Genomic DNA, 12,694 nt, shown 5'->3' on the forward strand with positions numbered 1-12,694 from the left:
TGCCTGCTGGCCTGACTTGCCCTCCCCTTGCCCCCAGGTTCTGCCTGGCTGGCCTGCCCGTCGGCTATCAGTTCAAGAACATTACCAACGCCGAGGTCAACAACCTGCTCCTGGAGGATCTCATCATCTGGACCAACTACGAGATCGAGGTGGCAGCGTACAACAGCGCCGGCCTGGGGGTCTACAGCGCCAGGGTGACCGAGTGGACCCTGCAGGGAGGTGGGCGAGGAGGGGGGGGCTTTCCCCAGCTCCGGGGGGAAGGGGCTGGGTCTCCGCTGGCCCAGTCTGCTCAGGGAAGGGCTGAGGGGTGCTGGGCCCCAGGGGGTTCATGAGCCTGGCCTCAGCTCACAAGCTGCTGGGGACCAGGAGATCAGCAGTGGGCTCTGGGCCCAGATCACCGCCCTGCAAAGCAGCATTTGCCAGGCTGCTTGGTCAGCCGCGCGGCTGGGTCCCTGGAGGGGCCTGGCCAGTGTCTGCCCCAGGCAGCCCCCGCCCTCCAAGCGAACCTGCCCTGCGGTTGGGGCAGAGGCAGGGCTGGGCTCTGCAGTGCCTCCGTTCCCAGGGAGGTTTCAGAGCCCACTGGTCGGGGGAGGGGGGGTGCTGGGTTCAGCGCAGATAGGGAGGGGAGCCCAGCCTGACACTCCCTGCCTGCCTGGTGTCCCGGTGCCGTGGCAGGGAGGGAGGCTGCCTGATCAGAGAGATGCTCCCGTTGCCAGTGCCCCTGACTGCAAGCCCCAGGCCCAGCAGCACCTCCATCCCGCACCGCGTCCCTGCCCCCATGCTAAGCCTGCCCTCCCCTCCTGCAGTTCCCACCGTGCCCCCGGGCAACGTTCAGGCCGAGGCCACCAACGCCACCACCATCCGCTTCACCTGGAACCCGCCCAGCCCCCAGTTCATAAATGGCATCAACCAGGGATACAAGGTAAGGGGCAGACGGAGGAGGGGAGGGCTCCCGAGCTGCAAATCTAACACAAGGCACAGGATGGCACCCGCTCCTTGAGACACCCACCAGCAGTACGGGCCTCATCAGCCTGAGCAAAGCTGGGGGTAGGAAACCCAGCGTGAAAGAAGGGCCTGATCCTAGGAGGTGCTGAGCGCTCCATTACATTCAATACATTCCTTTCTTCTCACACATTCACACTTAGCTACAGCCAGTCCATGTCTCATTTCCTTACCTCCCTAGGGTGAGAGTGAAACAGCATCTCCCTCTCCATGGGTCATCACTCGGGCTTGGACCTGGGACCTCCAGCACCAACCTCTCCCACTGAGCTAACAGAATAACTCCACTAGCTGGCAGCAGTAGTAGGCTGTTATCCTCAATGTGAGCCAGCTGCTACAGGGTGGGCAGGACACACTGCGCCCGTGTGTTGCAGACATTCAGGGCTGTACTAGGAGACCCTAATCCATCTTTGCTCTGAACTGCGCCACCGTCTTGGACTCTCCATCGGGGGGCGAGCCGGCAATGTGAACAAAATCAACAGCATCTCTGCCTAAACCCTCATTTCACACTCGTGGCCTCAAACTTTCTAAACCTCTTTCTGAGGAAAAGTCTTTCCTGTGTCCGCTTCCCAGATCCTGAACAAAAATAGCTTCCCTTTGCATTTAAAACCCCCCAAAAGCAGGTCTTCTAATTGAGTCTAACTGACTATTAAAGTAATATTTCCTAAGATTTAACACTTACACAGGAGCTCAGCCTCCGATGCTCTGTAATTAATTCCAAATTGTAATTAATTCAAAATTACATTAATTGCATTGAATTAAAATATTATACTTGTTTCTTAATCTACTGCAAAGAAGTTCAGGAATTTAATTGCCAACAAACGAGATAACCAGAGTAAGCAGGATATTTAACATACTTATTAAATGCCACTTAGTATTTTTGATTAGTATTTTAGGGCCTAATTAGTATCTAATTAACTTGCTATAGGCTATCTTCCATGGTCCCAATTTAATGCCTAGACATCCCTTCTAAATGTAACGCCATAGGGAAGCAGGCTATTGTGCATTGTTATCGGGGGAGTTAATCACAAAGCATCAGCTCTCTGTTGTTTTGTACGGATAAATACAAACGCTTATTAAAACTCATTGAGTGTTTGCTTTGCACCATTAATTGATGTTTAATCAACTCCGAATAAATGAGAGACTCCGAATGAAAAGCTTTGATTTGGAGATGCGTTGGAGGGTTTGCATTGTCTTGAAGAGACGTGTGGGGAGACGGCCCCCTCCCCAAAGGAAATCTCTGTTCCCTTGTGGAAAGCAAAAACATCCCCCATGGCTTGTGAGTGAAAAGGCAGTGGGTGTCCAGTGCACAACCACCTCAGAGTTCAACTTATTGTCTGGTGGCCGAGAGCCTGCAAAGTTTGTAAAGCCAAGTTGTTAAGCACTCAGAGATTGCCCGGGCTCTGGGACAGTGGCCATCTCTTTGTTCTGTGTTTGTAGGGCACCTGCCATAGCAAATAATCATAATAATGAGGCTGTTTTAAAAATGTTCTTTATTAAAGGTTAAAAATCATATATTCAAAAATAACCCACCCACCCCCGACATGGGCTGTGTTGCTAACAACTCCTTTGATTGTTGACCACGACCTAGTTTTAAGCATCAGATTTACCTTTTCCCTGTTTTCTGGTCTGTTTTAATGTTTTGCCCTTCACTGAGCCCGGGCACTGAAAATAGTCGGGCCCCTTGCCCTGGGTGAGTCTCCTGCCAGAGACGGGTGCTGCAGTGTTTGGGGGCCAGCTAAACCCAACGCTGGGAACCTTTCCACTGATATTGCAAAGCTGCTCCATTCCCCCTCCCCACGTCCCTTCTGGCCTGGCTGTCAGCGCCCTGTGAAAGTCAAACTCCAGCGTCATGGCCAGATGCAAGATCAAGCTGGGGGAGTGAGCTGAGTTTAGAGGAGATCCAGGATCTTATACCCCAAAAGTCACACTAGCTAGAAACACGGATTCATCAGAAACAAACTCCTATTGCCTGACCGTTGCTGCCAAGGTCACGACTCTGCAACAGCTGAAAGGAGATTAACGCGTCCTTGGCTTATCTATCACCATCTGGCTCTGTCTACCCTTGTCACACCTTCCCGTCTGTCTAATTAAGTATGGGGCAGGTTACCAAGGGAGGTTGTAAATTCTCCATCACTGTGTCTTTGAATGCAGACTGAAAGATACTGTGCTAGTCAGGCACAAATGATTGAGCTTAATGTGGGGATCGCTGGGTGAGGGTCTCTGGCCTGTGTTACGGAGGAGGTCAGAAAGACTTGATGCCCAGAATGGGCCTCTCTGGCTTTGAAATCCCACCCCCCCATACACCCTGCTAGCTAGCTGGAATTGCTTGTGGAGCCCCCATACGGGCAGCCCTTCCTGCTGTGGGGCTGGGGCAGTGACCTGGCTTCTTGGCGTCCCTCTGTGATCAGTGGACGCCCCGGGCGTTTCCGTCACTCACGACCCGTCCTTTGGGAGGAGAGGCGACTGAAGGGGCAGCTGTGGGCTGAGGGCTGGTTCTCACCCCCACGCGGGGCTGGGACACTGTTGTTTTTCACCCCTAGCTGATCGCGTGGGAGCCGGAGCAGGAGGAGGAGGTGACAGTGGTGACGGTGAGGCCCAACTTCCAGGACAGCATCCACGTGGGCTACATCGGAGGCCTGAAGAAGTTCACGGAGTACTTCACCTCGGTGGTGTGCTTCACCACACCAGGGGACGGCCCGCGCAGCCCGCCGCAGCTGGTGCGCACCCACGAGGACGGTACGGGGAGGCCTTGCATTCCCTTGGGACGTAGGGTGGGGCGGGCAGCCCAGCTCCCAGAGGCTCCTGCTGAGCCAGGGACCTGGGCCCTAGAACCTCCCCCTACTCACCATGGGGGATACCCCGTGGAGACCCCCGCTCGCTCCAGCTCACCATGGGGGATACCCCGTGGAGACCCCCGCTCGCTCCAGCTCACCATGGGGGATACCCCGGGGAGACCCCCGCTCACTCCAGCTCACCACGGGAGATACCCCGGGGAGACCCCCGCTCACTCCAGCTCACCACTCGCTTTCACTGGCCAGCGCCCTGGGGAGACCCCAGTTCACCTCGGCCTGGCTGCTCAGCTGGTGCTGAGATGTGCGCTGCTTGCTCCTCTCTAACTCTTGGCGTTGGGGTTTTTTGGGCAGCGCCTGGCCCCGTGGGGCACCTCAGCTTCAGCGACATCCTGGACACGTCACTGAAGGTCAGCTGGCAGGAGCCCCTGGAGAAGAACGGCATCCTGACCGGTAAGGAGCTCCCGGGGGGGCTGCTCGCCGGACTCTCCCCCGGCCCAGCTGAGCTGCAGGCCCGGCGCGATCAGCACGGCTCCATGCTTCCAAACAGTGGCAGCCTGGTGCTGCCCAAGGCCACAGCCGGGAACACGCTCTGGGCCGCGGGACAGTCCTGTCTCCCCGGCCCCCCAACCCCTTCCTTCCCGCATGGTGGGGGCCTAACGTCCTTGCAGCTGCTGCTGTTCTCCTGGGATGCTTCAGTTACCCCATTTCCACCTCGCTCCCCTCGGCCCCAGTCTCCACATCCCAGCCACATCTGGCTCCCTCCACGTCACGGAGTGCCAAGGAGACTCTGGCGTGGCCAGGGCAGTGCCCGCCAAACCAGGCAGATGTTGCTATGGAGGATGGTGGAAAACCGGCTCCATGGCAAACACTTGATGGAGAATTCAGGGCAGGAGCCGTTGGGTGGGACCTTCCCAACCCCCCATGCGGCTTGAACATCCCACTCCTTGTGCCCGAACCGCAGAGGGGTTGGCAAGCGAGAGGTGTGGGGCAGAAGGGACCAGCGCTGGCTCGAGGAGCTGTCTGTGCACCCTTTGGCCTCTGGCTAGTGGCCCCTTGCGCCGGGCTGTCAGGCTACTAGGGAGATCTGTGAAGTGAGGCCCCTCTGCCGACAAAGCATGGGGGTGACACTACATTGGCTGGGGCCCACGCGGTGGCCTGGGGAGGGGTGCGGGCAAGTTGAAAGGAGTCTCCCCCCGGGGGGCGGGGAAGTTTCCCACAATGGGGCGTAGAGCGTGACACCCATGTGCCCATGTGGCTGGGTTGTGTTTTGCAGGCTACCGGATCTCCTGGGAGGAGTACAACCGCACCAACACGCGGGTGACGCACTACCTGCCCAACGTCACCCTGGAGTACCGCGTCACCGGCCTCACCGCCCTCACCACCTACACCATCGAGGTGGCCGCCATGACGTCCAAGGGGCAGGGCCAGGTGTCCTCCTCCACCATCTCCTCCGGGGTGCCTCCAGGTAAACCTGGCTCCCAGCCCCCTTCTGCTCCGGTCACCGCCCTCCCTTTGGCTTCCGGCAGAGCACGAGCAGGCCCTGGGTCAAGGGCACCCCATGAAGAATGCGCGGGGAGCGGGTCTGGAGCAGGGGCAGCACAGGGCAGGAGCTGGCTCTCCAGGCCTTAGTAGCCATCGGCCAGGCCCGGCCACTCGTGCTGGGGGTGACTCTGCCCTATCGCTGCCGGGGCGTGTGCATGATGGCTGTGCTGTTCTCCCCTACCATCTCCCCTCGCTGCTGCCGCGGGCGCCCAGGATGGGAGGGCGAAGGCCGGCCACACTTGCCCCTCGGACCCGCAACAGGACGTCCCCTCCCATCCTGTCCTCTCCCCACAGAGCTCCCCGGCGCGCCGACCAATCTGGGCATCTCCAACATCGGCCCGCGCTCCGTGACGCTCCAGTTCAGGCCGGGCTACGACGGGAAGACCTCCATTTCCCGCTGGCTGGTGGAAGCTCAGGTGAGGGGGTCCCTGGGGCGGGGAGGTGAAGGAGCCGGGGAGCCCAGGCCTATCGAGGGGGTGTACAGCACCTTGCGCGTGGGGGCTCTTGGGCTGGGACACTGCGCTGACAGGCCCACGTGCGGCGCCCCTCACGCCACCCCCTTGTCCACAGGTGGGTCAGATCGGCGAGAACGAGGACTGGGAGCTCATTCACCAGCTGGCCAACGACCCCGACGCCCGCTCCATGGAGGTGCCCAACCTCCACCCCTACATGCACTACAGGTGGGTGCTGGGGACCGGCGCCTGGCGAGTGCCAAGGCTGCTACCACCCCCCTCCTTGCCCTGCAGGCGGCTGGCACCCACTCTGGGTGGCATGGGGGCCTGGCCCTAATGGGCCTTCTCAGCCCATCGGGCCCCAGGCTTTCCTCTCCCAAAGACAGGTACCCCAGAGGGGCTGGGCAGAGCCTCTCCTCCCCTAGCACCGTGCACCCAGCAGAGCACCAGGGAGGGGGGCCCTGGGTCCTAGGTGTGGTTGAACCTTTCCCCAGCAGCAGCGCCCCCTAGTGTCCGCCAGAGCACAGCATGGGGACGCCCTGAGCTATGCGCTGAGAGGGGGTGGGGGTTGTATTGTAGCCCGCGCCCCGTTGCCCTCGGGAAGGGGATGGGGGGTGCCCGCAGCCCTCCTGAGTCCCTTCCCTGCCCACGGTGACTCGGCTCCACTCCGCGCAGCTTCCGCCTGCGGCAGGTGAACATCGTGGGCACCAGCCCGCCCAGCGTGCCCTCCAGAAGGATGCAGACCCTGCAGGCTCCCCCGGACGTGGCGCCCGCCAATGTCACCCTGCGGACGGCCAGCGAGACCAGCCTGTGGTTGCGCTGGATGGTAAGTGACAATGCGGGGCGGCCAGGTAAACCCCGGGCCGGTGCCCACCCTCTGCCCGGACAGGCACTGCCCGGGGCACTCCCTTGGGTGGGGAGCCGGGAATGAAGCAGAGAGAAAATGGCAGTCACAGGGTCTGGGGGCTGCAGCCTTGTTTAATGCAGCGTTAGCCACTGTCTTCCTGTGGGGTGCGGGGAAGCAGCCTGGCTGTGCATTGCAATGCTGGGGAGGCTAATAGGCCTTTGTGTGCTGGGGGGGACCTGCACACAGGTTAGTTGGGCAAGGGGATGAATCTGGATGAATGGGGTTAGCGAGGGGCTGTGCTGGGTGTGGAGGAGGGAACGTGGGTTAGCGGGGGCTGTGCTGGGTGTGGGGGGAGGGTCCGTGAGTTAGCGGGGGGCTGTGCTGGGTGTGGAGGGAGGGTCCGTGAGTTAGCGGGGGACTGTGCTGGGTGTGGGGGGAGGGTAGGAGGGTTAGTGAGAGGTTGTGCTGGGTGTCGGGGGAGAGTAGGTGGGTTAGTGGGGGCTGTGTTGGATGTGGGAGATGGTACATGGGTTAGGGGGGCTGTAGTGGGCGTGGGGGAGGATACGTGGGTTAGCGGGGGGCTATATGGGGGGAGGGTACATAGGTTAGTGGGGGCTGTGCTGGGTGTGGGGGAGGGTACATGGGTTAGCGGGGGGCTGTGCTGTGTGTGAGGGGAGGATACATGGGTTAGCTGGGGGCTGTGCTGGGCTTGGGGGGAGGGTACATGGGTTAGCGGGGGGCTGTGGTGGGCGTGGGGGGAGGATACATGGGTTAGCAGGGGGCTGTGGTGGTTGTGTGGGGAGGGTACGTGGGTTTGGGGGGCTGTGCTGGGTGTGGGGTAGGGTACGTTAGCAGGGGGCTGTGCTAGGTGTGGGGGAAGATACGTGGGTTTGGGGGGCTGTGCTGGGTATGGGGGGAGGGTACATGGGTTAGCGGGGGGCTGTGCTGGGCGTGGGGAGAGGGTACATGGGTTAGCGGGGGGCTGTGGGGGGAGGGTACATGGGTTAGCGGGGGGCTGTGGTGGGTGTGTGGGGAGGGTACGTGGGTTTGGGGGGCTGTGCTGGGTGTGGGGTAGGGTACGTTAGCAGGGGGCTGTGCTGGGTGTGGGGGGAGGGTACGTCGGTTTGGGGGCTGTGCTGGATGTGGGGGAGGGTACGTTTGTTAGCGGGGGGCTGTGGTGGGTGTGTGGGGAGGATACGTGGGTTTGGGGGGCTGTGCTGGGTGTGGGGGGAACGTACATGGGTTAGTGGGGGCTGTGCTGGGTGTGGGGGAGGGTACATGGGTTAGCGGGGGGCTGTGCTGGGCGTGGGGGGAGGGTACGTGGGTTAACGGGGGGCTGTGGGGGGAGGGTACATGGGTTAGCGGGGGGCTGTGGTGGGTGTATGGGGAGGGTACGTGGGTTTGGGGGGCTGTGCTGGGTGTGGGGTAGGGTACATTAGCAGGGGGCTGTGCTGGGTGTGGGGGGAGGGTACATGGGTTAGTGGGGTCTGTGCCGGATGTGGAGGAGGGTACGTTTGTTAGCGGGGGGCTGTTCTGGGTGTGGGGGGGAGGGTACGTGGGTTTGGGGGGCTGTGCTGGGTGTGGGGGGAGGGTACATGGGTTAGTGGGGTCTGTGCTGGGTGTGGGGGAAGGTACATGGGTTAGCGGGGGGCTGTGCTGGGCATGGGGGAGAGGGTACGTGGGTTTGGGGGGCTGTGCTGGGTGTGGGGGAGGGTACGTTTGTTAGCGGCTGTGGGGGGGGGGGGCGGGTGAGGGTGGCTGGTGCTGAGTGTCACCCCCTCCCCCAGCCGCTCCCGGAGCTGGAGTACAACGGGAACCCGGAGTCGGTGGGCTACAAGCTGCGGTACACGCGGGCGGACGGGCGGGGCAGGACGGTGGTGCACGTGATCCACGACCGGGTGGAGCGGGAGTTCACCATCGAGGACCTGGAGGAGTGGACGGAGTACCGCGTGCAGGTCCAGGCCTTCAACGCCATCGGGGCTGGGCCCTGGAGCCACGTCGTGCTGGGACGCACCAGGGAGTCAGGTACCTGCTGCTCCCCCTGCCGGCTCTGGGGCCTGCCCCACCCCTGGGCCGGCGGAGAGATCCCTGTCCTGTGCCCAGCTGCCCCTGAGCTTGCAGTGCCCATCAGCCCCCCAGCCTGGGTGTGCCCTGCCCGGCTCCCGGCCCCACTGCCACGGGCAGCAGCCGGGCCGGCTTCTGACCTCACTTTCTTCTCCCCTCGCCAGTCCCCTCGTCCGGCCCCACCAACGTGTCCGCGCTGGCCACCACCTCCAGCAGCATGCTGGTCCGATGGAACGAGATCCCCGAGGCGGATCGCAACGGGCTCATCCTGGGCTACAAGGTGGGTGTCAGCCCGTGTGATCGCTCGTTGGGACGCAGCAGCCCCCTCGAGAGCTGGGCCGGTGCCCCTCAGCCCCACCCACAGCTCCCTGCAACGCAGCCCTGGGCTTCCCCACCAGCTCTGTCCCTCAATCCCGACCCGCAACCCCCTGCTCCCCCAGTCCTGTGGCCTGTGGCTATTCCACTCCTGGGCTCCCCGAAACATGCCTGTCAATGCTCCTGCCATGGCTTTTCCTTGGGGACAGGCTGCCCTGCATGCGGCGTGGCGCTCTGTCCCCTGGTGCCCTGCATGGGGCTGTGAACTGAGGGGCTGTCGGGTGCCCCGGCCCCACCCGCGGCGGGCCCCATTCAGCCTGGGAAGTGGGTTCGGCTGGCGCGGCAGGGCAGCCCGGGGCGTGCGGCACTGGTTCCGTCGGTTTCACATGGGCTGTGTTCCAGGTCGTGTACAAGGAGAAGGACTCGGACGCGCGGGCCCGGTTCTGGCCGGCCGAGGGGAACGCCTCCCGCAGCGCCCAGCTCGCAGGCCTGGGCAAGTACGTGCTGTACGAGATCCGCGTGCTGGCCTTCACCCGGATCGGGGACGGCGCGCCCAGCTCCCCACCCATCCTGGAGAGGACTCTGGACGACGGTAGGCGCCACTCCTCCCCCGCCCATTCGCGCTGACGGGGCGCTCGGGGTCTTTGGACGGGGCGGCGCTCGCGGAGGGTGACACGCGGGGTGAGGCCGGGCGCAAACGAGGGCCGGTCAGTGGAAGGGCGAGTGCCCCCGTCACGCTGGGATGAGGAGAAAACAGCCTCTGGTCGGCCCTCTGTCGCACTCAGTGCGGACAGCCTCCCCCTCTGTCTGCCCGTTCTGGGAGGGCTCTGGCCTCTGCACGGGCGGGGGGGGGGGTGTGCCAGCCCCAGAAATACAAGGTGGGGACGTAACAGGGCAGGAGAGAGCACTTTGCCCTGTCTGCCTTCCTGAGTGTGCATCTGGGCCCCCAGGGGAGTGCACAAACGCTCGGGTGTGCCCCCATGCCTGCATGTGTGTGTTTGTGCCCCCAGGGTATGCTGAGGAGGGAGTGTGCATGCCCCTAAGGGGGTGTGTACGGATGGGGGGGTTCCCTAGCAGGGTGAGTGTTGGTGTGTGCCCCTAAAGGGGCTGTGGGGGTGGGGTGGGGTGGGTGTCCCTAAGGGTGTGTGTTGGTGTGTGGGGCGGGTGTCCCTAAAGGTGTGGAGGGCAGGTCGGTGTTTGTCTCTGGGGGGGTGCATCTCTGTCCCTAAGTACATGCGTGTGCGTGTGGGAGTCTTTCTGCACGCCCTGCTCCGTCAGTCTCACACGGGTCGTTGGCAGTTTTCAGCGGAACAGCTCCCAGAGGAGGGGAAGCCCCGGGTGCCCTGTGGGGCATTTGCACCCAGGTGCACCCAGCAGAGTTCTGCGATGGAGGCCCAGCAGCCACTAGCTTCAGGGCTTGGCCAGCGGGCTCCCCCAGCCGCTGGGCTGGGACGGGCTCCACTCCCCATTTGCTCCGGCCGAGGGCTCTGAGCCCGATTGCCCGTCACCCAGCGCTCCCTCTGCTCTCGTCCTGCCCCAGTGCCCGGGCCCCCGGTGGGCATCCTCTTCCCAGAAGTGAGGACCACTTCAGTCCGGCTGATCTGGCAGCCCCCAGCCGCGCCGAACGGCATCATTCTAGGTAAGCGCTTCTCCGAGCGCCCTGGCGTGTGGGTAGCGGTCCCGGGAACGCTGGGAGGGGGCCGTGCTCGGGATGCTGGGCAGCGGGAGGGTGTGATGTTGCTGTGCTGGCGGGTGTTTCGCGGGCATGCAGCTGGGTGTGAGCGACAGGGCTGGGGCCCGGGGATGCAGCTGAGCTGAGCCCTGCAGGGGGGAGGGCCGTGCTGGGGGCCTCTGCAGGAAGTCGCCCACCAGCGCATGTCCATGTGCACAGCATGTTCCCGCTGGGGGAATGGCGGCTGCTGAAGCAGCTACTCCGCCGCTCCGGGCTTCTCTGCACCAGGCCGGAGCCAGCCGCCTCGGTCCCTGGGTCCCTGGAGGCGCCCAAGCTGCTCCCCTGATAAATCACAGAGCTGGCGAGCCCCATCAGCCACCAGAGGGAAGCAGAATCCTGCCTGGCACCGAGGTGGGCTGGGCAAGGGCACCCATCTTCCTGCTGCGGGGCAGACATGGACATTTGTGAACGTCTCGCCTAGGCTGAGACAGGGGAGCCAGCCCAGCGCCTCCCGCACCCGGCGTGGGGTCACCTCCCGGGCGGGCCCTAGGGCCGGACCCAGTGCGGGGAGCTGGGCCCAGGCGCTCACGACTGGCTCGTTTGTGCCTCCCCCTGCCAGTCCTGGCTCCATCCTGCTTCTCCTGGAGCAGCCTTTCTGCCCCCTTGCAGGCCGGGGTGGGGGGCAGCCTTGTCCCAGCTCTGGCTGACCGCCTCCGTCCCCCTTCTCCGCAGCGTACCAGATCACCCACCGCCTGAACACCACCAGTGCCAATGCTGCCACCGTGGAGGTGCTCAACCCCAGCGCCCGCCAGTACACGGCCGCCGGCCTGCAGCCGGAGTCGACCTACCTCTTCCGCATCACGGCGCAGACCCGCAAAGGCTGGGGCGAGGCGGCCGAGGCGCTGGTGGTGACCACCGAGAAGAGAGGTGACCATGCCGGGGCTGGGGGGCGCTCTCCCAGGGCAGGGGTGGGGCACGGCTCCAAGGCAGCCGCGGGTGTAGAACCCAGGCCCTGCCCAAGGGGGGAACGGGGCCAGATGCAGCCTTGCTGGGCCTTCTGGCCGAGCCCTCACACCCTTCTCCCCCTCCTCAGACCGCCCGCAGCCCCCCAGCAAGCCCGTGGTGCGGCAGGAGGATGTGAAGGCCTGCAGTGTGCTCTTGTGCTGGGAGCCGGGCAGCGACGGCCTCTCGCCGGTCCGGTACTACACGGTGCAGACCCGCGAGCTGCCGGCTGGCGAGTGGACACTGCACTCCGCCTCTGTCAGCCACAACGCCACCGCCTTCGTCGTGGACAGGTGAGGCGGGGGCCTTCGAAGTGGGCAAGGCCCGGTAGGGTCTGTGGCAGGGTGGGGCAGGCGAGAGGCAGCGTGGCCTAGGGGCACTGGTCTGGGAGTCAGGAGATCAGGCTTTTATTCCCGGCTTTGCCACCAACCTTAGGCACCGCTCTGTGCCTCAGTTTCCCCACCTGAAATTAGGAGAATGGCTTTTGTGGGGCTGATCTCACCCCCCCCCCATGCGCTGGCCAAAGTAAGGCTGCTCCATTTCATATCCTGCCTCTACTGGAAGGCACTGGACCCCTGCCCTGCAGCCCCCCAGCTGTGCCTCACACCCATCCCCTTCCCCTCCCGTGTGCTCCTGGCCCAGGTTGAAGCCCTTCACCTCCTACAAGTTCCGCATCAAGGCGACCAACGACATCGGGGACAGCGAATACAGCCAAGAGTCGGAGTCACTCACCACCTTGCAGGCCGGTCAGTGCCCCTTCCCTGCAGGACTGGGCTGGTGCCCCATTGCCGACTGGGCTGGTGCCCCATTGCCAGCTGGGCTCGGCCCCGGGCAGGCATGGGAGACGCGGCGCACGGAGGCTGCAGGGCGCCCGGTGCCAGCCTTGTCTCTTCAGTGGCAGGGTGCAGCCCACGCTGGGTCACAGCTCCCAGCACACTCCAGGCCGGAGCCTTGTCTGTGGAACGAGGCAGCCTTGTTCCCCGGGACCCGTCCAGTGGTCAGCCAG

General features: G+C 63.3%; 1 protein-coding gene across 6 annotated transcripts in view; it reads left to right on the forward strand.

Annotated features, from left to right (window-relative positions):
• The window catches only part of SDK2 (sidekick cell adhesion molecule 2), a 185,210-nt gene that overhangs the window by 147,577 nt on the left and 24,939 nt on the right, over positions 1 to 12,694 (forward strand). For all 6 annotated transcript variants that reach the window (XM_048818024.2, XM_048818026.2, XM_048818025.2 and 3 more), the window contains 15 exons: positions 38 to 219; positions 807 to 922; positions 3,543 to 3,738; positions 4,146 to 4,244; positions 5,068 to 5,259; positions 5,631 to 5,752; positions 5,907 to 6,016; positions 6,464 to 6,614; positions 8,423 to 8,660; positions 8,864 to 8,979; positions 9,417 to 9,606; positions 10,555 to 10,653; positions 11,419 to 11,613; positions 11,780 to 11,981; positions 12,331 to 12,434. In XM_048818024.2, coding sequence (XP_048673981.2) covers positions 38 to 219; positions 807 to 922; positions 3,543 to 3,738; positions 4,146 to 4,244; positions 5,068 to 5,259; positions 5,631 to 5,752; positions 5,907 to 6,016; positions 6,464 to 6,614; positions 8,423 to 8,660; positions 8,864 to 8,979; positions 9,417 to 9,606; positions 10,555 to 10,653; positions 11,419 to 11,613; positions 11,780 to 11,981; positions 12,331 to 12,434 — 2,312 coding nt within the window. The remainder of the gene's footprint in view (positions 1 to 37; positions 220 to 806; positions 923 to 3,542; positions 3,739 to 4,145; positions 4,245 to 5,067; positions 5,260 to 5,630; positions 5,753 to 5,906; positions 6,017 to 6,463; positions 6,615 to 8,422; positions 8,661 to 8,863; positions 8,980 to 9,416; positions 9,607 to 10,554; positions 10,654 to 11,418; positions 11,614 to 11,779; positions 11,982 to 12,330; positions 12,435 to 12,694) is intronic.

This window comes from Caretta caretta, chromosome 14 (assembly GCF_965140235.1).
Source record: "Caretta caretta isolate rCarCar2 chromosome 14, rCarCar1.hap1, whole genome shotgun sequence".
Taxonomy (NCBI): domain Eukaryota; kingdom Metazoa; phylum Chordata; order Testudines; family Cheloniidae; genus Caretta; species Caretta caretta.